Source organism: Pelophylax lessonae (genome assembly GCF_965119305.1).
Source record: "Pelophylax lessonae genome assembly, chromosome: 3".
Taxonomy (NCBI): Eukaryota; Metazoa; Chordata; class Amphibia; order Anura; family Ranidae; genus Pelophylax; species Pelophylax lessonae.
The window spans coordinates 215,517,404-215,544,821 of NC_138770.1; the positions used below are offsets into that span (position 1 = coordinate 215,517,404).

At 39.6% G+C, this 27,418-nt stretch overlaps 1 protein-coding gene across 1 annotated transcript in view; it reads left to right on the forward strand.

Moving 5' to 3' along the window:
- Positions 1-441: 441 nt before the first annotated feature.
- The window catches only part of LOC309551593 (ceruloplasmin-like), a 52,087-nt gene continuing 25,110 nt past the window's right edge, over positions 442-27,418 (forward strand). Inside the window, exons 1-9 of the mRNA XM_082252236.1 lie at positions 442-644; positions 3,949-4,193; positions 6,282-6,494; positions 6,847-7,026; positions 11,540-11,794; positions 11,909-12,074; positions 16,750-16,889; positions 22,966-23,112; positions 25,277-25,494. Coding sequence (XP_082108362.1) covers positions 490-644; positions 3,949-4,193; positions 6,282-6,494; positions 6,847-7,026; positions 11,540-11,794; positions 11,909-12,074; positions 16,750-16,889; positions 22,966-23,112; positions 25,277-25,494 — 1,719 coding nt within the window. The 5' untranslated portion in view covers positions 442-489. The remainder of the gene's footprint in view (positions 645-3,948; positions 4,194-6,281; positions 6,495-6,846; positions 7,027-11,539; positions 11,795-11,908; positions 12,075-16,749; positions 16,890-22,965; positions 23,113-25,276; positions 25,495-27,418) is intronic.

The following is a 27,418-nucleotide window of genomic DNA, read 5'->3' on the forward strand; positions in this document are numbered from 1 at the left end:
ATAAGGTTGATAACGTTTGCAAACCATTGCAAATTTTACACAGTGTCCCAACATTTTTGGAACTGGGGTTGTATTTCTATCAATGATTCTTAAACACTTGCTATAATTGTTAATAATCTAATTGATTGACGTAAAATGCACATAAATACATTCATGAACTCATTTCTACAAAGATTAAAGAATTTAGTAAAAGAAAAGTAGATAATAAATATATACATTTTTTTTTTTTTTATATAAAACAGTTTATAATTTACCAGGACCAATTGTTCTGTCTGGGAAATATACTTGTCTTAACTTATAAACAATTTCTGTTAGAACATTGCTTAATAATATGGACTTGCCAAATGGTTTTACTGGAAGATGTGTTTGCTCTTATCAGCAGATAGGACTTTGATAGGAAATTCCAAAGTGAAGTCAGTGTTTTAGGAAGCTCTATGCTTTATAAATGCTGACAGTCGGTCACTAGGCTCTGCTCATTACACCAGTACAATGAAGCTCTTCGTAATACACCTACTCTGTGTATTGTTTGTTGTGTGTGTTGTGGGCAAAGACAGGGAGTATTTCATTGGAATTCAAGAAATAAATTGGGATTATGCTCCTAGTGGAAAGAATATAATTTCTGGAAATCCCATTGATAAAGACGAGTAAGTAATTTTTCTGACATATTTCTCAAATGAGCAAAATAAGAGGTTTGAGGATAGGCAGATCTTTCCTAACATTGTTATGAAAAATGTTTTTTTAGTTTTACACTGAGCAGAGAATGGTTACATCCCTGTCAAAGTCTCTGGGGAGAGATTTTTCATCACTTCCTGTTTTAGAGTCACATAAGGAAATGAGAGAAAATCTCCCCAAAGCCCCCAGTGGAAGAGTACTCGCCACTTAATATTTTGTTGACAGCCATAACGTGTTGAATTTCCCATCACTTTCTTTCGTTGTAATAATGACAATATGAAAAATAGAGATGGTGAATCTCCCCAGTGGGAACATAGACAGTAATAAAACCTGACAGGGACCCCATTTTATTATTGTATCCAAATCTTTTAAAATGGTTTTAGGTACTCTGTTAAATAAGGGAACAACTCATTGTTTAATTTTTGTTATGCAACCTAATATATTGCCCATTGTAAAATATAAATGTTATTGCATAGTTACATTAAGGATTTTTTTTTCTAACACTTTGTTCTGATTACTGCTTTCTTTTGATGTAAATATAGTAAAAACATATTTTTTTTCATGATTATAAGGTTCCATTCACATATAGGCATTTCAGATCGCGGGCAGAATTGTCACGATTCTGCCCACGATCCCGAATAATTGCAAATCGTGGGACACCCATGAGATTCCCGTGACTTGCAATGGCACCCCAAACGCAGAGTGATTTTGCTGTGATTGTTGAACGATGAATCGTGGTAAAATCGCGCTAAAACAGAATCACGGGACCCCTGTTGCCCAAGAAGAACTTTTGAGCGACAGACGTCCCGTGATTCTGTTTGTGTGATTCTGCCCACGATCCGAGATGCCTATATGTGAATGGATCCTTAATAAGCTACATAGCACTAGCTTGTTCTCTGAAGTTCTATAGATCCTTTTCTTCTGCTTAGGTCTTGGTAGGAAATGACTCGTAAAGAGACCTTAATTTAGAGTTATCAGTGAGAGAGTTTTAAAGTTTCTAACTATAGAGAGTAAATTTGGTCTCTGTGTTAAGTTTGTGCTGATTTACATGGGCTGGGGATTAGACCATTTAACTTTGTTACGTAGGATCTAAATATGAAATGAACAAGCAGAACTTCATATGGTACAAGTATAAATGACTGACGAGACAGGGTGGATTTATAGGGTGATGCTGTGTGTACCAAATTTTCACCCTATTATCTGCATGTGGGAGCAAAATTTTTTTTTTTTCTCCAGATCATCAGTCCTCCTTACCATCCAGTTTTTACGATCCCATGTCCTTGGTGGACTTATTGTCTTGTTCTTAGGAGTAAAAACTGCCATGGCCTTCTGCAGCTGTAGCTCATTGCCTACAAGGTTAAATGTATTGTAAATTTTGAGTGGGCAGCTGCACAGCACTGCTGCAAAGAATGGTCATTTGAACTGGTGTGGGCTTCCTGTCTCTTAAAGCCCATTTCTAGCCAAAGTTTCAGAACTTCTGTCAGTTTTTTTATTGCTCTTGGTGAGATATCCTGTCACTCTCTCCCTCCTCACAGGATAGAAAGGCAGCAGTGTGAGACATTTAATCCTTGTGCTGTCAATCAAATCCTGTAATGAATTAGTCAGGGGACAGGGTCAAGCCACGCTGTCTGTGCCTATGGATGCAGGCAGCACGGCCCAGGATCGAGCCACACCCACATTGCCTATGGAAGCACTCACCAAAGAGAAGGATCCATTCTGCTCTCTGTGCAAAGCCATTGCACAGAGCAGGTACTTATGGAATGTTTATTTACTTTAAAAAGGAGGTTAAGGAATCACTTTAAATTTCACCTAAAAAAAGGACTCACTCGCTGTTTCGAAATGCTGCAATCATCATGTTTGGCACCAACAATCATTCTGAAATCAAAGTTGCTTAGAGCCTGTTTTTTCTCCACTCTTAAAGTGGTTGTAAACCCCCCCCCCCCTTGTGGGTTTGTACCCATAGGTAAGTCTATAATAAGGCTTACCTATAGGTACTGTAAATATCTCCTATACTTGCACAGTTTAGGAGATACTTATTGTATACTGCGCCAACGATGTCATCAGCGCATGCGCTCTGAAAGAATGGCCACTCGTGCCGTTTCTTCAGAGCCCTGTGCCATGCACGGGAGTGACGTCATTCCGCACAGCCGGATACCACGCACCCGGAATGAAGACGGGTAAAGATGGATAGGGCCTCCAGCAGGGACGACGAAGGCTTAATTTGGAGGTAAGTGTCACATAATGTGCTAGTATGCGATGCTTACAAGCACATTATACCTTTACTTTTCATGTAAGAAAAAATTTAAAAAAATGACTTTACTTCCTCTTTAAAGTGTTACTAATCCCACAACAGTAAAATCAGTTTGTATATGCAGTAATGCAATGCTTGTTATATTTACTGTGGAACCTAAGGGGTAATCTTTTGCATTGTGTGAAAAGTCTGTTTGATCCAGTCTCCTCTAATCCTCTCCTTCTTTCACTGTCCCCAACATAGTTCCTGATAATACAGAGCCAAGGGACAGGCTGCACATGCTCAGTTTGCTGTGTATTGCTAAAGAGGTTCTTTTTTTCTGGGGAGGGTGCATGTGATCAGCACAGGACCAATCAGCACTGTCCAGATATAGAGGGTCAGGGGTCCTGCATCCTGAAAGAACAATCAATGCTTTAAGCAGACATTGATGGAAGTCACAAGACTGCTATATATTGATGATAAGAAAAGGTATTTAGCAGTTTATATTTACTAAAATAGTTGCATTTCTATGTTCTGTATACTGTGAGAGACCAGATAACCAGATATAGTGAATGCAGGGTTTTTTTTGGGATTGGTAACACTTTAATTTTAGTTGAAGATCGCTTAAAACTCCCGACCATGTATTTATGTCTATGTTTTTCAGTCACGGGTACATAACTCACTTTATTTTTCAGAGCTCATTCACATGGATGCTAGCACCCATAGCCTATTAATAAGCTGTTATGTGCTGCATGCAATCACCCTGTTCATGTCTATTGGTAGGAAGTGGCTGCATGGACATAGTCGCTTATTTCATTTTCACATCTGTGTGGTTGCAGGTGGGAAGCCGCATACAGACAGTGTCTGTGCATGCACTGGGTCTCAATAGACATAAATGGGCTGCCTGCACACAGCACCTGCCATCTGAAGCTGTGTGAACAAGTCACTCATTCACGGACTACAAGTGTCAGAACCTGTCTGACTGTGATAGAGTTGTACCTAATGAAGTGTCCCACTAAATTCTCTCTACTTATGTTTCATTGCAGGCATGCCAGCATCTATTTACAACAAGGCACCAACCGAATTGGCAGGGTCTATAAGAAGGCTTCTTATTTCCAATTCACCAACGGCTTGTATACAGAACAAATAAAGAAACCAGATTGGCTGGGATTGTTAGGTCCCATTATACGAGCAGAAGTTGGAGATACTATAATTTTACATCTTAAAAACTTTGCTTCTAGATCATATGGTGCACATCCACATGGAATAGAGTATACAAAGGAAAATGAGGGTAAACATGTTTCTTGAAATTTCTAATTCATTTTAAATTGATAAATTGTATATTACCTTTATAATCCTCCTGAATCCTAGATATTGGCTTTAAAAATGACTTATTGGTGGTTAAATCTTCCCCTACTGGTGAAGGGATAGAACCCCTATCTGGTTTTTATTGTTGTTTGTGTCCCTAGTAGGAAGAATTTTGTTTTTAGGTTAACTGCTTTGTTTTTTTGCTATTGCAAGAACATTTCAATTTTAGCTAGGAAAAAGCTATTTAAATGCCGGTAAGCTTATGTATGTGTGCAAAAGTGCAGCACTTCTAAAATACAGTAAGTTGAAGAGAAACATTTTAAAACTTCTAGGAACAAAACTAGAAAATGCATTTGTTTGTGTCCTCCTAAAACACATTAACCTATAAAACCCATAAAATCTTATAAGCCAAACACCCTTCTCTAGCATACGTTTAACCGTTCCTTTTTTAAATTTTATGCTTACACCATTCTTACCTCAGAACTGGAAATAAAAAAAAATAAAAAACGAACATGACTACTAGGGTAGCAAGACGACTTTAGACTTTGAAAGTACTATCAGGAGGTGAGGGCAAGGGTAGATTAAAGCAAGGGCTGGGACAAGGGCTGGGCAGAAGGGGCACTGTGGTATTATGTGAGGTGGAAAGGTGCCACATTGAGATTGGGGGGAGGGGATTTGTGCAGGAAGGGGGGATTTGGGGGGCTGCAGGGGGTAAGTATAGATCTAGGAGTGGAAATTTTGGGGGGGTGCTGATTTAGTGGGCTTTGCGTTGGGAGGAGAATGGGGAAAGAAGAAATGTGCTAGGTGGGGGATTTAGGGTGAATTTGTGCTTGAAGGGGAGAGATGTGTGCTAATGGGGGAACATTTAGGGGTAGATTATTTGCGCTAGGAGGGGTGATTTTTTTTTTGGGGGGGGGGCTGATTTGTACTGGGAGGAGGGGGTAGGCATGCAGATTATTGCTCAGTGTGTTGGTGGGGAGATTTTTGCTGACACACAATTCTCATACATCTTGAAGCGGGTGGGGGCGCAGTTTGGCATGTTCGCCCTGGGCTCTAGTTGATCTTGTCCCTGCACTGGTTAAAGCAGGTGCATTCAGGTTAATAGTCTTCCTAGCAGAAGATTCTCAAACATAAAATGCATTATCAAGTTGCTCTATACATTAGAGTGCAAGGTTATCTTATTTTATATAAAAAAAAAAATCTTAAATGTGAAGGTTCAGCTGCAGGCCTTGATTATATTTAGAGGTGTGTATAGAAATATGCTTCGTTGTTACATATACCTAAAACAAAAACAACCAAATCAAATAGTGCTACATATAAACTTGTGTATGTTTATGATCCAAAAGTATCATATAACAGTCCTTCATATATTATCATATAACAGGCCAAGCAGTGCTTTGAGAGAGGGTTTTCCCATGCATCTGGAGATCTTTGTATATTACTAAGTTAGAGCCTTTCATCCAAGCAGTAGTGGAATGCTTTTAAAGTGATATTAACAGTTTTATTCAGTTGTTATGAGTGCATTTTCTTCTTTTTTTAATAAATCAATGAGCACTATGTTAGGTTTTGTATCTTTTTGAGCACTGATCCATGCTTTATCACCCGAGCTAACAGGAGTGCTGGATTTACTAAGTGAGAATTCCTGGGAGGATTGTTTGCACTCTGGGAGAGTCCAGCTGGGTTTGTGGATTCTGAATGATTAGATCAAAGGCGCAATACGTTTCTAATGAGGGTCAATCCATAAGATAAGCGCATGCATAAAAGGAGATTGGTGGAGGTGTCTGCTATCATACAATCAGGTCTCAATGAATTGAGTGGGCTTGATCCGGATTGGTGGATTGTATTACAATCTTATTCATGGACATTTGTATGAAGGACTGGTATATGGTGATTTTGGATCATAATTATGCACGTGTATATATTCAGCACTATTTTGATTTAGTTGTTGTTTTTGATATATAAATCAACGTAGCATATTTCTATATACATATGCTGAGGGATTTTTCACTTTTGTGTTTGCAGCTTTTGTTTAATTTAAAGCTGGAGTCACATTTTTTACACATATTTACAGGTGCCCTATACCCAGACAACACGTCAGGCATCAAAAAGACAGATGATGCTGTTAAACCTGGAGAATCCTATACTTACAAGTGGGATGTAGTGGAAGACCAAGGTCCATCTGCAAGAGATGATGATTGTATAATCAGATTATATCACTCACACATCGATGGACCAAAGGATGTTTACTCTGGACTCGTGGGACCAATGATTATATGTAAAACAGGTGAGCAATACTTTCATTTATTCATATTTAGTTATTTAATTCACATCAAAAGTTTTACAATACTTCTCAGGGCATATAGAACCATTCGTAAGTAGTGCTGGTACAGAATGGTTTCTGTCCTTACTGCAACATTTCATTACATAAAGAAGACTTTTTATCACTGTATAAAGACCTCAGTAAGCCTCCTTTACCGAAACATATATTACTGTATATTTTAGGAGTAAAATAGGTAGGTGAATTTGAATTCAGTATTTGGTGTGCATTTTGTACTTATACTTAAATAGTAGATTCTATTATAATAATATCAATTCTAAGACATAACCTTTTTTTGTGTTTGTGCCTTATCTTTAAGGTACCCTGGATGGGACAAAGACACCTAAAAAAAGAGACAAAAAAGAGGAATATATTATGATGTTTTCTGTGATTGATGAAAATCTAAGCTGGTATATAGATGAAAATATCAATACTTTTACCAACTCTACTGGTGTGGATAAAGAAGATGAGGACTTTCAAGAGAGCAATAAAATGCATTGTAAGACTTCTCTTTGAAGATATATTTAGGATTTACACTAATACAGCTCCCATCTAATTTCAGCTTGCACCCACCCATGGTTCCGGCCTAAACTGCAGCCTCCTGTCATATGATTCTAGATTGCACAACATCCTCCAGCCATCTTTTTGTTTTACAAGCAATACTATCAGTGGGGCAGGTGACATTGTGTAAATGCACTCCAGGTGGCTAGTTATTAAACAGACATCTAAATAGAGCTAAAAGGAAAAGAACTTAAACAGAAAAAAATAAATAACACCTAAATAAAAAAAAAAAAAAAACTACCCTAACTACAATCCCCCCCAAAAAAACAAGAAAAAACAGACCTTTACATAGGGCTTCATTCCCATGGATACTTTTACCTATAGTCGGTGAATGGGCCATGTCTGTAAGCAGCTCAGGATGCCAGGTACTGTATACATGCATCACATTTGTGTCTATGGGAAACACAACAGCTGCACAGACACAGCTGCTCGTGCCAATTTGACAGCCATGTGGGTTTAGGTGAGAAGCCCTGAACACAGACAGTGTATTTTCAAGGCTGCTCACATGCGGGGCTGTCAAACCTGGACAAGCAACTGTGTCCATGCAGCCCCTATGTTCCCATAGATGTGACTGGACTGCCTGCATGCAGCACCTTGCTGCTCCAGCCACCTAAAGGCATGGCTCATTTACAGATTATGGGTTTAATCTCCCATGAGAAGGAGGCCTAAAGCATAAAAAGCAAAAAACTGGCAGCTAGTTTGTGTCCCTTATGTGTATCACAAGGCTTCATTTTCAATACTGATTATAGTTTCTAAAGCATTCCAAAGTAGGTTAGAAATGTTGTGACAGGTTTATCAGTATGCATGATTTTTTTTTTTAGGTGCATTTTACAAAACTTTAAACAGAGGAAAACACATAGTTTGATACAGGCATTTTGCTCTGGTGCTGTACTTGTTGCTCTTTTACTATGTGTATGCAGGGCCGGACTGGCTCACCACGATATCGGGAAATATCCCGGTAGGCCACCAGCCCTGGGGTCGCTTTGAGCTGTGGCTGCGACCGCCAACCTGTCATTGCCGCCCATAAAAAATATGGCTGCTGGCCGACATATCAACTGTACCATGTCCACACAGCCCCTGACATCTCCTGTACCATGTCCGCACAGCATCTAAAATCTCCTATACCATGTCTGCAGCATCTGACCACTTCCTATACCATGTCCCCAGCCTCTGACATCTTCTATACCATGTCTGCAGCCTCTGACATCTCCATACCATTATAAAATGCCAAAATTATTTTTCATAAATTTAAAACAATATAAAAATATAAAATGGTCCCCTGTGCACATAAATGACCTGTATGGGATAACCCAGATGTTTAATGTCACTAATGGACATGTTGCTGCTACTTAACAACAATCAAATAAATACCAATTTAACAGCTGAAAAAAGACATTAGTAGCGCAAACACAACAAGGTCAGAAAAGACAGATGCTCATCCACAACAGAGACAAATAATATTGCAATCCATCAAAAACCCATATAATCCTTGATAGAGTCTCTAAATAGATGTAAAAGTAATCCAGGAAAGAAGAATCAAGATCCCAGGTGTGCAGCTTGAAGGAATACACCTCACACTCCTCCACCAATTACTGTCTCAATCCAGAGAAGATGGCAACTCACCAGACTGTGACGCCCATTCACTATCATGGAAAGGCTCACAAGCGTAGCTACTAATCACCAACACTGGATCCTACTGCTCACTCCTGGTCCTGATCCGACAGCCTCTGGACTTATTTTGGAATATAATTCTGGATATAGGAAAAATCCTTTTCTCCACCCCTTGCACACAGTACACTCAGGATAAAAGAAAGAATTGCCACAATAGTGTGATATTGCTTTCATAAAAGCACACTTTTATTAAAAGTTTCCTATATCATTACACTCACAAGTATAGTTAATCTTAAACAGCATGATTTGCATGATTGCAGCCTTTGGCATCTCCTGTACCATGTCTGCAGCCTATGACCACTTCCTGTACCATGTCCCCAAGCCTCTGAAATCTCATATACCATGTCTGCAGCCTCTGACATCTCCTGTACCATGTCCACAGCCTCTGACATCTCCTGTACCATGTCCACAGCCTCTGACATCTCCTGTATCATGTTGTAGCCTCTGACATCTCCTATACCAGTGATGGCGAACCTTGGCACTCCAGATGTTTTGAAACTACATTTTCCAACTACACTGCAGAGTGTAACAGCACCACGGGAAATGTAGTTCCAAAACATCTGGGGTGCCAAGGTATGCCATCACTCTCCTATACCATGTCCGCAGCCTCTGACATCTCCTGTACCATGTCCGCGGCCTCTGACATCCCCTGTATCATGTCCGTAGCCTCTGGCATCTCCTTTATCATGTCTGCAGCCTCTGGCATCTTCATTATCAGGTCCACAGCCTCTGACTTCTCCTGTACCATGTCCGCACAGCCTATGACCACCTCCTGTACCATTTCTGCAGCCTCTGACATCTCCTTTACTATGTCTGCAGCCTCTGACATATCCTATACCATGTCCGCACAGCCAGCCTCTGACATCTCCTATACCATGTCCGCACAGCCTCTGACATCTCCTATACAATGTCCGCACAGCCTCTGACATCTCCTATACCATGTCCGCACAGCCTCTGACATCTCCTATACCATGTCCGCAGAGCCGCTGACATCTCCTATACCATGCCCGCACAGCCTCTGACATCTCCTGTACCATGTCTGCAGCCTATGACCACTTCCTGTACCATGTCCCCAAGCCTCTGGCATCTCCAATACCATGTCTGCAGCCTCTGACATCTTCTGTACCATGTCCGTAGCCTCTAACATCTCCTATATTATGTCTGAACAGCCTCTGACATCTCCTATACCATGCCTGCACAGCCTCTGACATCTCCTATACCATGTCCCCATAGCCTCTGAGCACTTCCTGTACCATGTCCGCTGCCTCTGACATCTCCTATACCATGTCCGCACAGCCTCTGACATCTCCTATACTATGTCCGCACAGCCTCTGACATCTTCTATACCATGTCTGCAGCCTCTGACCACTTCCTGTACCATGTCCGCAGCCTCTGACATCTCCTGTACCATGTCCGCAGCCTCTGACCACTTCCTGTACCATTGAGAAACAAAAATAGGTTGGTTCCTATAGAGGCCTCTAGATGAGTATCATATAACGTAGAGAATCAATGGTCACTCAGCTGAAACGTAGCTAATGGGATGCCTATTGATCAAAAATAAATGCATATTGAAGGGGAGATGGGGGGAGAGTGTCTGTAAAAGTGGTGAAGATAAGATACTTCAAGGACCACTTCACAGACCACAAACCCCAACAAAAGGATAGATCAGATATAGGCTCCAACAAATGCACTGTGCAAGCTGAGTTGTAGTGAAACACTTCCTGTACCATGTCCGCAGCCTTTGACATCTCATATACCATGTCCGCAGCCTCTCACATCTCCTGTACCATGTCCGCACAGTCTATGACCCCCTCCTGTACCATGTCTGCAGCCTCTGACATCTACTGTATCATGTCTGCAGCCTCTGATATCTCCTGTGCCATGTCCGCAGCCTCTGACATCTCCTATACCATGTCGGCAACCTCTGACATCTCCTATGCCATATCCGCACAGCCTCTGACATCTCCTATACCATGTCCGCAACCTCTGACATCTCCTATGCCATATCCGCACAGCCTCTGACATCTCCTGTTCCATGTCCACATAGCCTCTGACATCTCCTAAACCATGTCTGCAGCCCATGACCACTTTCTGTACCATGTCTGCAGCCTCTGGCATCTCCTATACCATGTCCGCAACCTCTGACATCTCCTATGCCATATCCTCACAGCCTCTGACATCTCCTGTTCCATGTCCACATAGCCTCTGGCATCTCCTAAACCATGTCTGCAGCCCATGACCACTTTATGTACCATGTCTGCAGCCTCTGACATCTCCTGTATCATGTCCGTAGCCTCTGACATCTCCTGTACCATGTCTGCAGCCTCTGACATCTCCTGTATCATGTCCGTAGCCTCTGACATCTCCTGTACCATGTCCGCAGCCTATAACCATCTCTTGTATCATGTCCGCAACCTTTGTCCATCTCTTGTCTTTTATCATGTCTGCATTCTCCTGATAGGGAGTCTGGGGAGGAGTTTGCTCTTATATTTGAAGCCCTATGTGCTTTCATATCTGTCTTATCTATATATAATACACTCTTCAAATGTGCTTTAAACTGCATGGTTTTCCCTTTTATAAACAAGAAAATAATGATGTTATGCTGTTGCGCTGGTATAATAATGCTATGGGGCTGGTATGAAATTTTTTCTAGGGCTGGTTTTTACTCGCAGTCCGGCCCTATGCATGTGTATTGTATCTGCAACAGAGGTTCCTTGTTAGTTTTACTACTTTTATATGCTGCTTCTTAACTACTCATTAAGCTTATCTCTGTGTTACAGCAATCAATGGATACATGTATGGGAACCTCCCAGGCCTTTCTGTATGTGATGACACAAATGTGAAATGGTATTTGTTTGGTATGGGGAATGAGGTGGATGTACACTCAGCCTACTTCCATGGCCAAGTGTTAACATATCAGAATTACCGTGTGGATACTCTCAGTCTCTTCCCTGCCTCCATGGTTCAGGCTTCTATGCTTACTAAAAACCCTGGCAAGTGGCTTCTCAGTTGTCAAGTTAATGACCATTTAGAAGGTATGTTATGTTTGGATGCTTAGGAGAGAGCTAGTCATTTTTTATTTATTCTTTATAACTAATAAGTAGGAAACAGTATGTAGCATGCCCTTTACAGGTGGTCCTTCTTTACAGGTGGAATGCAGGCACTCTATGAAGTAAGAAACTGCACAGCAAAGAAGCCCTGCAGTTTTAATACAAAGTTTCGACATTATTACATTGCTGCAGAAGAGATATTCTGGAACTATGGACCAACTTCATTTAATCAGTTCACAGGACAAAAGCTAGATGATCCTGACAGGTACGTTAATGATGTAGCATGCAAATTTGGAAAAAGTAGACAAGGCAGACCTATGACACACCTAACTTGTATCTTAGATACAACAAACGCTGTAATGTTAACCTTTGATTAGAGTTTTTTTTACATGCTTCTATGAACTGCATAGACAAATGTAAACATTCCATAGTATTTCAAGTATCTACAGGAGTGCAAACAGGTCATTGTTGGCAAAGGGGATGATACTAGAAGTGGAGTGAATCCCAAACATTCTCATGTTTAGTTTTTTACAGAAAAATGGTGGAATAGATATTAATTTTAACAGGATTCATTATCGGACTACAGTTTTTGGCACACATTATTCTCTATTATCTGGTTTATACAAAAGCATGATAAGAAATAAATGTGTGTGTGTGTGTGTATAAATATATATATATATATATATATATATATATATATATATATATGTATATAAGAAGAATGAACAGTGCTCTAACCTAATATATGAATGAAAATCAATAAACATAACAATTAGTGATTAGCACATATCAAAATAGGTGCAAAACATATAAATTCTTGTGAATAAGTCCGTGTTGATCAATACAACAATAATGTTAAAAACACAAGTCTCTCAAAAAATGTGAAGTGTAGAAAACTTCAAAATTGAAAAGGTGTTCGGTGCCAACTGAATGTGTCACTCTGTAAAAGTGATCGTGTTCCCATATGAGATTCTTCATTTTTGTCAAGGTGGCCCCTTACCGCAAAAAAACCTTTAAGAAAACCTTCTAAGTTATGGACTTTCTATGACGTTGATGAAATGACACTTTATGATGAAGATGGGTGCTTACCAGAAATCAGGGAGACTTGAGCATGGACTGCTGTAGAACAGGGAATTCCGCGAGGAATCCCGGAAGCCTGGAAGTTTTCTACACTTCAAATTTTTTGAGAGACTTGGTTTTTTTTTTCATTATTGTTGTATTCATCAACACGGACTTATTCACAAGAATTTATGTTTTGCACCTATTTTGATATGTGCTAATCACTAATTGTTATGTTTATTGATTTTCATTCATATATTAGGTTAGCACACTATTCATTCTTCTTATTTACCTACATTCAATTTTCTAGTGCTGCTTTCCGTCTCTAGCACCTATAATTTGCGCACCTTTTCACTTTCACCATATATATATATATATATTGTATATACACACACTCAAAGTAATCAAAAGATATACGATCTGCCTCTCATTTGCCAAAATATAAATTGAAGTGCCACATGACTGATAAAACGCCCAAATATGACTTTATTCCAATTAAAGTCAGGGCAACAATCTGTAGAGTAGCCAATGTGTTTTGGGGGTCCAAAAATGGGACTTGAGATTGACAGCAATTAGAATGGACTAGAAGTAAACCTGCCTTATATTCTTCCAATGTGCCTATAAGCACAGGTCTTGTCAACATGTGGTGTGGAAGCAGCAGCACATTTCTGCCACACCAGCTGCTGACAAGCCCAAATGAAGAGTTGGTTTTTAGACAAGTGAGCTACTTGATTTTCCTCCCATCTTTTATTGGATTAAAGTTGTACGGTATATTGACTTCATAGCAGTGGTGTGACACTGCAGTTTACATTTTTGTTTATTACACTACAAGCCAAAGAGATCATGTAGACCCTCTTGGGTGTAGAAGCCTCCTGTCCAACCAGATTACTTACATCAACATTAATATTCACAAGTATAATCTTATATAATAAGATTGTATAATATTGTATAATAATCTTAATAAGATAATACCAATAAGAAAACTTGGCAGGTCAAGTGCTATTTTTCCACTTTCCTCAACTGCCTCTTAGTTACGTCAGTGGAGTTTGAGACCATGCAGTGTGTGTACAGAAATAATGGCATTCATACTCCATTATTTACTTTAAAGCTCAACTCCAGTTTAAAACCTTTTATTATGTTTAAAACGGAATAAAAATGACAAATTGTGCAAAAAAAAAAAAACAATAAACAGTATTAATGAGAGGGAAAGAAAGAAGAGTCCTTCCGCACCAGTGATATGACACCAGTGCACAAATATTCATAAAAGTAGTGTCCAAACAAGGTATTGCAGATGGATCTTCTATGTGGTATTAACACCTTCCACCACCCAGAATGTGATGTCCTCCACCAAAGCAAAAATGCCTGTTTACCAGATTATCTGGACCTCTTGCAAAGAGAGGTCAATAGTGCTTGTGGCTTAAACCCAGCCTGGGCCTTGTTTCTCCAAAGGGGATAACGATAAATGAATAGATCTTCCTTGGAACCCATACAGCAAATGGTTCAACTTCAGAATATCTTTTGACGTGACATACACAAAAATGTAATAGAAAACTTGCCATAGTGTAAAACCATTTCAAACTTTAATCACTAAGAAAAAAAATTGCGCTTACACTGGTGTGTCATGTAACCGAATAAAAACAGCATAGCCGGCCGGCTAGTACACACTTGCCTGTTCTTCTGGGATCATGGTAGCGCGGTGACATCAGTACATCACTAGAACCGACGTGTTTCGTCATAATCTGATGTCTTCCTGGGGTGAGTATTTCTCATTAATACTGTTTATTGTTTTTATTGCACCATTTCTCATTTGTATACTGTTTATGAATTTAATATTTATGTGTACAGCACAACTCCATTTTTAGTATTGTTTGCGTTTGTGTCTATCTCACATTTGAATTGCTGCTTTTCTAATATTTTTATAGCACAGATTTTTCTTCCTTTCTTTTTTTATGTTTATAACAGAGCAGGGAATGGTTAGGACCTCTATCTGGATTTTTTGTGGTCTCTATTGGGACGATTTTTTTCCATTAGTTACTGTTAGAACAAGAAACTGGATGGAAACCCTCTGTAACACAGGGATGACTTAGGCCCCTTTCTTACTGATGCACTTTTGCCTCGCTAAAACACACCTTTCCAGTGTGACAAATGAACATGAAAATGATTTCCCTTTAAATTCTTAGTAACTGCTCATATTGCTACGATGTGTTTGCATTGCATTTAAAAACATCCTGCACCTTTTGGGCACTTTTCAAAAGTGCACTACAAACACACCTTCCATTGTAAATCAATGTGAATGCATAAAAAGCTCATCAAAATCGCACTGTATCTGGGTTTTGGTATGTTTTAGTCACATGTTTATGTTTTACAGATGCATATTTGGGAGTCAGGAAACCAGAAAGTGCCCCAAAAATGCATTAAAAAGTGTTTTTTAAAAGACAACTAAAAACATGAAATGTGTTTTTGAGAAAAGTATACCGCTTTCTTAAGTGCACCAGCGTGAAAGGGCCCTAAAACAAAAATATGTTTGTTGAAGGGTCAGAATGGCTGGCAATGTTTTCATTAGTGTTCTTGCCTACCTGCCCCAGTGATGACCAATCTCTCTATTTCTTGTTTAGGCAACACTGACACAGAAATTGAAGGAAAATCTCCCCAATGGGGTCACAAACAGAAAAAGAAAAATTGATAGAAATTTTTAGGCCCCTTTCACACAGACATTCCGATCGGTCCATTTTTCCGATCTGATCTGCCAAAAACAGACAGATTCCTTTGCGTCCAGTAGATCAGATGGCAGTCAGGTGCAAACAGAAAGGCAGTCCTTTACATCCGGCTGCCAATAGAGTAGAGCGGTCTGTGTCTGTATCCATTCTGCATGAGCGGAGCAGACATGGACCTGTCATCTGTTTGTTCAGCGGGGATCAGTAGACAGATCCCCTGTTGAGCAAGCAGAACGCAGCTACAGTCTACCCCATGTGAAAGGGGTCTAACTCTTCCTTTAACATATTCAAAACGAAAAAGATGTTAGTAGAGTTAGATTTTAAGTTTTTCAGTCTTTGGTAATTATCAATTTAAATTATTAGGTACTGTTATCAGAATTCATCTTGCTCTTTTTTGATTTCAGTATATTGAATGAATTCTGATTAATTGCTATTTTTTATTTTTTTTTATTAGATAGACATTATTCCTGTTTAGGAAGTGACTGCATGGTCACCTAGACTTGAACTGAAGGCCTAACTCACACAGGCCTACTGATTGTGCAAAAAGCCATTTTCACTGATGCGGAATGAGCAGGTGTTCGATGCAGTCCTGTGCAGGCAGCCTGTGCAAACCAATTGCATATCGGCACAGATCTGCAGGATCTCCAAATGCATCACTGATTGTACATCTATGCGGGTCTGATGCATAGATCAGACTACATTGTGATCAGACCCATATGAATGTAAACTTTGGGATGTGTATAGAGATCTGTGAAGGTCCATACAGCTGGCCGCCTGTCATTGATTTGGACAGACTACCCACACAGGGCTGCAGGGAATGCCTGTGCATCCCGCAAAGACAGCTCTTTGCACAGGTGTATATGGATCGGTATGCCTGTATGAATGAAGCCATTTTCACAACCTCACCAGAGACATTAATAAAAACATGGAAAGGTTGGCTTTCTAAAGATATTCCTTGTTTATAAGATGGTGTTTTTGATCTACGTAATCCCTAGAACCCATGTGCAGATTTTCCTGCATTGTACCATATTCGTTTATCGATAAATAAATGCCTTCATAAAATACATCAAGTTTAAAAATAATACGTATGCTCATCCAAAGTCGTTCAATATAGGACTTATAATAATTTTTTAAGTTAAGTGCCTTATCTTTTTCCATTTTTTTTAGTGAATCAGCAACATTTTTCGAGCAAAATGATGTGAGAATTGGAGGAACGTATAAGAAAGCAGTATATAGAGAATATACAGACTCAACTTTCACAATGCGGAAACCAAGATCCAAAGAGGAAGATCATCTTGGACTGCTGGGTAAATGTTTTGGAAGGCCTTCATTTACTTACCTGGGGGCTTTTTATTCTAGAAAAGTTTAAAAAACATCATCAGCTTTCTAATATTACCATATTCGAGTTATATTTTAGAGAACCACAAAAATCTACAAATATCTTTCATGAATAAATATACTAACGCCAGCTTAGAAAATTGGATATTTGTCATTTATAAAATGACGCTGTGCTCCTTAGGATAAAAGAAGCATTCAGACTAAGAGCACATTTAATTTAGCTTCTACTTAGTGGAATAATATTCAGGCAAATAAGGCAACTATGTAAATATAACCTTCCAAGTGTCCCTTGCTTCTACTGTCCTCCGAGAGACATACTATTCAAAATCAGCTTCTGAGAAAGCAATCAGCAAATATGTACTTATGGGGGTCAATTTATTAAAAAGTTGCCGTGTAAAGGCCTCAGCATCCTGAGACCTGTAATGTTTGCAATGTTTTTTGCCTTTCATAGGGCCAATGTAACAATCCCTAACACCCTCCTGTTCAGTTCGCACCAGAACATGTCGAACAGGGAAAAAGTTCAAGCGAACATGCAAACTCTATTAAAGTCTAAGGGACACGAACATGATAACTCAAAAGTCCTCATTTTAAAGGCTTATATGCAAGTTATTGCCATAAAAAGTGTGTGGAGCCTGGGTACTGCCCTGGGGGACATGTATCAAGGCAACATATTTTTTTTAAAATGATCGTTTTTACAGGAGTAGTGATTTTAATAATGTTTAAAGTAAAACAATAAAAATGAAAAATTCCTTTGAATATCATGCCTGGGGGGGGTGGTCCCCTTAATGTGCCTGTAAAGTGGTGCATCTGTACAATATATAGAGACTGTTAAAGCAATACTAAAGGAAAAGATGTAATTAAAACTTGCTTGCAGCTGTAATGTATTGTCGGCTTCTGGCAATACAGATTTAAAAAAAATATAAAAAAACAGTGAGGGGCCTTCCCCCCCCCCCCCCAGTCCATACCAGGCCCTTCAGGTCTGGTATGGATTTTTTTAAATGAAAAAACAGACAGTATGCCCCCCCCCCCCAAAATCCATACCGAGCCATTTTCCAAGCATGCAGCCTGGCAGGTCAGAATAGGGGGGGGGGCGAGTGAGCACCCCCCATCTGAACCATACCGGGCCGCTTGCCCTCAACATAGGGGGGGGCTTTGGGGTGCCCCCCAAAATCCCCTTATCCCTATGTTGATGGGGACAATGGCTTCTTCCCGACAACCCTGGGCTGTGGTTGTGGGGGTCTGCAGGTGGGGGGCTTATCGGAATCTGGAAGCCCCCTTTAACAAATGTCCCACCCCCCCATGTGAATGGGTATCGGGTACATCGTACCCCTACCCATTCACCAAAAAAGTGTACAAAAAAATTAAACACAAAAGACAGTTCTTGAAAAGTCCTTTATTCAAAAATAAAAATAAAAAAAGTTTCCCTCGATGTAAATCCATCGTCAATCACGACGCTCGCCTCACCTTTTCAGAGGCTACCCGCCAAATGACGCTCTTGAACTTTGACAGCTATTTTATAGGCAAGGGGTGGGGCCACCCGGTTAAGTCACCAGGTGGCACTGCCCCCATCTGACAAGGTCAGAAGGGGGAAGTTTTTTTTCTATTTTTCGGTTGCGGGGAGCATCATGATTTACAATGGATTTACATCGAGTGACACAATTTTTTTACTTTTTACCCTCCCCATGTTGAGGGAAAGTGGCCTGTTATGGTTCAGGAGGGGGCGAGCTCGCTCATCCCCATCCCGCTAGACTGCATGCTTGGATAAGGGCCTGGTATGAATTTTGAGGGAGGACCCCACGCTGTTTTTTTTTTTTAACTTTGGCATGGGGTTATCCTTAAAATCTTTACCAGACCCAAAGGGCCTGGTATAGATTTTGGGGGGGACCCCATGTCATTTTTTTTTGTTAGTGGATAGTGTGAGTTAGTTTTAGTGCTGTCAGTGTAGTGTTCAGGTTATACTCCACTTTTAAAATGTATAGATATGTTGTGGTCCTGGGTACCCTCTTGGTGCTCCCCAAGTTTGGTTTCCCTATTACTTATGGTTCGGGTGCAGTGCCATGCCAAGCTGAACAATATTTCCCATAGATGCCAATGTTAAAGACAGGGAGCAGTGCCATATCAAGCTGGCAGATATTTCCCATAGATGCCAATGAGCACTGAAAGCTGAAAATTGGTCTAAGCAGGAAGGGGGTGAAAGTGCCTTGTATTTAAGTGGTTAAGGGGAACCCTATGACAGAATTTAAAAAAAAAGGTGTGGGGTCCCCCCCAAAATCTATACCAGGCCTTTTGGATCTGATATAGATTTTAAGGGGAACTCCATGCCAAATTTTTTTATAAAAAGGGCGTGGGGTCCCCCCCAAAATTCATACAAGACCCTTATCCGAGCATGCAGCCTAGCAGGCCAGGAAAAAGAGAGGGGACGAACAAGAGGGCCACCAGATCCCAGTCCCCCCCCCCCCAGGTGAATAGGTATTGGGTACATGGTACCCATACCCATTCACCAAAAAAGTGTAAAAAAGTGAAAACCACAGAACACAGATTTTGACAAGTTTTTTATTAAAAAGAAAAAAAATAGTGTCCCTCAATGTAAATCCATCGTCAATCAGGACGCCCGTCAGACCTGAAAATAGAAAAAAATAAAAAAATGCCTTGCCTGCTAAGAGGCTACCCGCTATATGCCCGATCTTCGGCTTTGGCACCCAGTGACCCTGACCCCTTCTGACGTAACATGATGTCAAGTGACATCAGAAGGGGCGGTTAAAGGGGGCTTCCAGATCTCAATAACCCCCCACCCGCAGACCGCCACAACCACAGCCTAGAGTTGTCGGGAAGAGGCTCTTGTCCTCATCAACATGAGGATAAGGTGCTTTGCCCTAAAACACCCACCCCCCCCCCCCCCATGTTAAGGGCATGTGGCCTGGTATGGTTTAGGAGGGGGGGGCGCTCGCTCATTTCCCCCCCCCCCCTGCTTTTCCTGACCTGCCAGGCTGCACACTTGGTTAAGAATCTGGTATGGATTTTGGGGGGACACTACGCTTTTTTTTTTCTTTTATCTGTATTGCCGGGAGCCAGCAATACATTACAGCCGCAAACAAGTTTAAATTACATTTTTCCCTTTAGAAATGTCAGTTTTGCTGCAGTAGGCTGCATACATCGTACAGATGCGCCACTTTACAGGCACCTTAAGGGGACCCCCCAGGCATGATATTTAAAGGAATGTTTCATTTTTATTGTTTCACATTAAGCATCATTAAAATCACTGCTCCTTTAAAAAACGATTGTTTAAAAAAAAAAAATTGCATTGATACATGTCACCCAGGGCAGTACCCGGGTCCCCATACACTTTTTATGGCAATTATTTTATATATAAGCCTTTCAAATGAGGACTTTTGATTTTTCATGTTCGTGTCCCATAGACTTTATGAGTTCACATGTTCGCTAGAACTTTTTCCCTGTTCGAGATGTTCTGGTGCGAACCGAACAGGGGGGTGTTCGGCCCATCCCAATTTATTTTATACCCCTTTGCACAATGGTACTGACTAGTATTCCAGTGTTTCTCCTCTCCTTTATTTTCCCTCCTTCATTCAGCTAAGGTGATACCAGTTCCGAAGGAGAAGGGCAAACAGCGACAGCCTCGGGTGCTCAAGGTCTTCCTTAATAATTTATTATATCATTATTTATTATAATTCCAACAGCTGGATTACATGGCGCCCAAAGTTGTAATGCTGCACAAATTAAAACCTGTGGCTTTGGGTAACAAAAAAATACAGGTGAGATCAATCTGCCAGCATGCTGACAATTTTGGGCAATTTGAGGCAATTTTTTGCATTTTGTCAAGGCACCCCCTAAAGAGCCCAGAAGGCACCCCAGGGTGCCACGTCACCCTGCTTGAAAAAGGCTGTACTAGATGATTTGTTGCTCATCTGTGACTGACAGATTCAGTCCAGTCAGTAAACTTGTCAAACTTCAAAGTTCCATTTAATACTGGCAGAGCTGCTTACAATGGCCAGCTTTTTTTTTTTTTTTATTATTATTTACAGAGAACCTTTAACCCAAAAAGAAAAAGAAAAAAAAACTGTTTTTGCAACTTCTTAAAAAGTGTTAGCATGAATTCGACTTTAATATTTTAGTCAAGTCCAAGTCTTAGTGCATCTAACATCACCTTTTTCCCAGATTGACAATGCTGCTGTCCAAGGGTGTCTCTATTGCTCCTCCATCCAGAAGACACCTTAAGGCAGGTTACTGGCCAAGTCACCAGGTGAAATAAAGGGAAAAGCTGTTGTGTGGTCACTTGATCTCTCCCTGTTCTTTGGCATCTGCAGTGAAAGATCTTTGGGAGGGGCTTCTATTACTCTGCTGATGTATGCACTTTACATTTTTAGTCTGTGTTTGACCAGCCCTCATAGGTGCTGTGCCAGTCACATGACAAAAAAAAAGACCACTTCAAAATAGCAAATAAAAATATTTAAAAATAAAGTGTTTTACAGCTCCCTATATATCTTTATTGAACATCAAATGTGTATTTTTGTGTGCATTATTATAGTGTAGGCAGAGTAAAAAGTGACTGACACTGTCTTTCATTTTGTTCAGATGCCATCTGCATTCAAGGCTTTCTTTTTTACTTTACATGTTTTAGCAATTACATTTAATATATTTAATAATGATTTATATTAAAACAAAGCATACTATATCCTACCCCCATAGTGTTTAGTAATAGGAACACATGGAGGAGGAGGGTGGGAGGGAGGGGTGTGTCATTTACCACTGTGAATACACCCACAAGTGTGACCCTATAGTCACTTGGGCTGCATAGATAAGTAAAAGGAGGAAATAAACAGCTAAGAAGGGAACTGATTTGGAGCATGCTCAGTAGATGACAATACCTGGTCTACACAATCTCAGGATGCAATGAGGACACAGGGGAGTTGAGAGGGACAGCTGAAGGCAGGATCAACCAGGTATATTTCGGTCTACACAAAACAAATGCATTAGTGGCTTTATGCGTATACACACACGCTATTATATAGCATGTAATGGGTGTTTTTTTTATAGTCTGGGTTTACTGACACTTTAAATACACTAACAAAATGAATGGAAACTCCAGCTAGCACTTTACAAGCAGTTACACCAAACTTTGTTTTCCTTTTGGGATAAAGGTTTTACATAAATAAAAGCTGATCATTGTAAGCATTCCTGCCAGTAGTAATTGGTTTGTCTCAACCCTCTAACTGCTACATCTGGAGAACACCTTGGAAAAACAACAGATCACCAGGTGAAATAAAAGGAAAGAAAACCTAAAAAAGAAAAGTAATGCAGCGATCACATCCATGAATCGGTAAACTGCAATATAATAAATGTTTGTGTGGTTTGCTTGGTTGTTTGAGATAAAAAGTCTCTCAAAATAAAAATTCCTATAAAATAATGCTGGCCATACACGTATAGATTTTCGTCCGGTAATTTTCGTTTCAAGAAAATTCGTTTGATTTTCTAATCGTTAGTGGGGTTAAATCGATGTCCTTTTTCGACTGCAGCAACGGGAAAATTCGTAGGGGCAGAAGGGAAAATTTTTCTCGATCAACGAATTTTCGGGCAGTGTATGTGGTAATCGTTCAGAAATTACATTCATTTTAAAATGAAATGTTAAAAGCAAAAGACAATTTTCGAACGACATTCGTCTATTCAAAGAATGTTCAAAGAATGTTCAAAGAATGTTCAAAGAATTTTCAAAGAATATTCCCGGCCGAAATTCTGTGCGTGTATGGCTAGCATAAGTCTCTATAAAATAAAAATAACAGTTGTAGGACTGCAAGCTTTTAGGTAACCTAGTAGGTGAAAAATGTAATTTGTATTGTATAATTGTATAATACTGTACATTCATTTGTGATCAGTTTTCTTTTACCTCTTATCTATTTATCCATGACTGCTACTAAAACACTTTAAACCATTTATGTTTAATTGTTAAAATACCTAAAACCAAATTTTATAAATGGTTCTAGAAAACATTGCTCTATGTACACAGTCTAATATTACTTTCTCCCTTATTAGGGCCTATTATTATTGCACAGGTCGGAGATGTTATCAAAGTTACATTTAAGAACAGTGCAAGTCATCCATACAGTATGCAGGCCCATGGAGTGAGCTGCACAAAGGACATGGAAGGTGCTGCCTACAAAACTGGGAAAGATTCTGAAGGTGACCACAGAATTACAAATATGTTTTTATGTTACTGCTAATATTCTCTGCACATCCATATATGATTGATTTGTATGATTGAGTGAAATAGACATGTGATTGTTCTATCCTGAAAGTCTAAATAGGGCATGTTCTTATTTTCCTGAATTTAGTGATAGCCCACATATATTAAAATAGTAAAGACTAAATGTTAAGGTAGATGGTGGGGCAGATGATAGTTACATAGTTACATAGTTAGTCAGGTTGAAAAAAGACACAAGTCCATCTGGCTCAACCAATTAAAAAAAAAAACAGTAAAGATAACCCAACCATAGAATCCTATATACATAATCCTATACCCGCAATTAATCCAGAGGAAGGCAAAAAAAAAACAGCAAAGCATGATCCAATTTGCTACAGCAGGGAATAAAAATTCCTTCCTGATCCCCAGAGAGGCAATCGGATATTCCCTGGATCAAGCTTACCTATAAATATTAGTACCCATTTATATTATGTACACCCAGAAAAGAATCCAGGCCTTTTTTAAAGCAATCTAGTGAGCTGGCCAGAACCACCTCTGGAGGGAGTCTATTCCACATTTTCACAGGTCTTACGGTGAAGAAACCTTTCCGTATCTGGAGACTTAACCTTTTCCTCCAGACATAAAGAGTGCCCCCTTGTCCTCTGTGTTGACCTTAAAGTGAATAACTCAACACAAAGTTCACTATATGGACCCCTTATGTATTTATACATGTTGATCATATCCCCCCTTAAACTCCTCTTCTCTTCTCAAGAGATAATAAATTCAGTTCCTCTAATCTTTTCTCGTAGCTGAGCTCCCCCATGCCTCTTATCAGTTTGGTGGCCCTTCTCTGCACTTTCTCCAGTTCCCCGATATCCTTTTTAGATCAACATTGCATTACTGTCCCGTGATTAAACCTTTAAAGCAGGGGTCTCCAAACTATGGCCCTCCAGTTGTTCAGGACCTACAAATCCCATCATGCCTAGTCATTTCTGTGAATGTCAGAGTTTTGCAATGCCTCACAGGAAGTGTAGTTCCGCAACAGCTGGAGGGCTGTAGTTTGGTGATCCCTGCTTTAGAGTATGTAATTTTAGGGCCTCTTTTAATATCATCATTTATCTGCTAAAGGCAACACATGGAAGACAGATTGTAGAAAAACATAACAGTACATGACACAAAACTCAAACCTATTCTAATATAAAAACCAGAAAGTCTCAAATCAAATGCAACATCACTTTTTATAACTCCATCAGATTCAAATACAAAGACTTGCTGCTGCGGTAAAGAACATTTTCACAAACTTTCACATAACTTTCACTTAAAGTTTTCACTTTTTTACTAAAGAAACAATTAGAATAATATGCAAAAGTTATGGGATTAGTTATGTTAATTTTGGGAGAAAAAAATTTATAAATAAACCCTTTGGTGTACTACAATCTGTTTCTGAAATCTGTTTTTCCATCCAGGGGAAATATAGCATGTTGATTTTGGTGGTTCATGAGAGTTCTTAATTGTTAAGAAGCCTGATGTACATGTCCGACTGTGATCGTTTCATGCTCTGTTTAGCACCTGTATTTTCTATGTTGACTGGCAGCAAAGCTTTGTTTTACTGTGATGTGGACTCATTCACAACCTTACCTCTTTACGGTGACCATGCAAAAAACTTGTATACTAAGTGGAAAAAGTGAGGGTTTAAATAACATAGGCTTTGAGATTTAACATGTACCTGAAGAAGGACATAACAACTTTTATGTTCCAATATCAGAAATGTTGATGATAAAAACTATCCCAATTGGTTGGGCGGGGGTGTGATAGGGTTAAGAAATATTTTTTGCTTGGAGTGGGGTATAAGGTCAAAGTAAACTAAAATGAATTGTTTATATTTATTGATTAAACATGATCTGAAAATGATTGTACATCTGCTGTTTAAAGCCAAAATTGGTGACAGACAACCTGGCTTCTGAATGGGTTTTTTGGCCGCCTCTCAGCATTACTGGAAAAGTAAGTGGTAAGATTGGAAATAAGTATGACACTAAAAGAGGAAGCACAAGTAAAGGTCACTGAGGATAATACATTTTGAGCTATGAGGCTTGTGAGCTCCATTACATTAGTTACATTGTAGTGATTTCACATTTGTAATTGGTACATTTTTTTTTTCTTTAGAAAATGGTGCATCTGGGGAACAAAGTGGGCATTCTCATGTGGCACCAGGAGATACAATAACATACAGATGGGAAGTTCCTGAGAGTGTGGGGTCCACAATGCATGACCTAAACTGCTTACCATGGCTTTATTATTCATCTGTGGATGTAGTGAGAGACACCAATTCTGGTCTTGTCGGTCCCTTGTTAGTGTGCAAGAGCTTAATCAATAATCAACAGGTATATTTTGTGTTTTAAATGAACTAGTAAAGCAACTAGGATATTATTTTGTGATGTGAACATAACTCGATAAACTTATGAAAAAAGGGATGATATTACAAGAGGAACTTCATAATGATAGAAAAAAGATGAATTTTTATTTGCAGTTGATGCATCAAAAGGAAAGGGTCAGGATCATTTACTACAGGCACAGTAGGCTTGTGGCTCTGGGCGGCAGAGACAGTGAGTCAACATTTCCAAAAAATAGTTATTGGACAGACATATTTTCTCATTAAAAGTAAATATACATATTTCATACAAGTTAATATACACATTTGGGTTAATTTACTAATAGTGCAAAATCTGGTGCAGCTGTGAATGGTAGTCATTCAGCCTGTAACTTCAGCTTGTTCAATTAAGCTTTGACAAAAAAAAAAATTGAAGCTGATTGGTTTCTATGCATAGCTGCACCAGTTTTTGCACTCCTCCGTTCTGGTAAATCAACCCCTCTGTCACAATATTTTAAGCCAGTAAAACAATCCAGGTGATCCAAGCAAAGCAGTATTGCTTTGTATGACAAACCTTGTATGCCTACAAGATCCAGGAATGTAAATTAGACCCTGTAGAAGGTAAAGCATGGTGGCCAGATTAACAATGTTTTTGGTTCACATTTGTACTGGTTTTAAAGTGAAAAGGCTGGATCTCACCCAGTAAACATTAATAGCTGTACCATGTCAGACAGAGCCCATCTCATTTTCTAGTTAGAGGATGTCCAGTACCATTTAGGCTTTTCCTCCCCATTCTCACTGTTCCTGGCCCACCCACCTTTATTCATTAGATTTCAGTTCTTTCAAACATGAAGGTAAGCATCACGTATGCACATTACCTAGGACAATCTGCATGCAAATGCTGCCTGCCTAGGAATACCCACTCCTCCAGACTGACACTCAACCTTTAAGGCATTTTATATTTGTATAACGTACATAGTACCATATACTTACATAGTTAGCTGAAAAAAAGACCAATCTAGTTCAATCAATAAAGAGGAAAAAAAAAAAATATATATATATATCTATATATATATATATATATATATATATATATATATATTACAATCATATATACAGTATCTATATATATATTGAAATCATATATACAACATCTCACAAAAGTGAGTACACCCCTCACATTTTTGTAAATATTTTATTATATATTTTCATGTGACAACACTGACGAAGTTACACTTTGCTACCATGTAAAGTATGAGTGTACAGCTTGTATAACAGTGTAAATTTGCTGTCCCCTAAAAATAACTCAACACACAGCCATTAATGTCTAAACCGCTGGCAACAAAAGTGAGTACACCCCTAAGTGAAAATGTCCAAATTGAGTCCAAAGTGTCAATATTTTGTGTGGCTACCATCATTTTACAGCACTGCCTTAACCCTCTTGGGCATGGAGTTCTCCAGAGCTTCACAGGTTCCCACTGGAGTCTTCTTCCATTCCTCCATGACGACATCTAAAAGCTGGTGTATGTTAGAGAGAGAGACATCACCAGACATGCCCGGTGGTCTGATGAGAGCAAGATAAACTTATTTGGTTCAGATGGTGTCAAGCGTGTGTGGCAGCAACCAGGTGAGGAGTACAAAGACAAGTGTGTCTTGCCTATAGTCAAGCATGGTGGTGGGAGTATCATGGTCTGGGGCTGCATGAGTTCTGCCGCCACTAGGGAGCTACAGTTCATTGAGGGAACAATGAATGCCAACAAGTGCTGTGACATACCTAAGCAGAGCATGATCCCCTCCCTTTAGAGACTGGGTCGCAGGGCAGTATTCCAATATAACGACCCCAAACACACCTCCAAGACAACCACTGCCTTGCTAACGAAGCTGAGGGTAAAGGTGATGGACTGGCCAAGCATGTGTCCAGACCTAAACCCCTATTG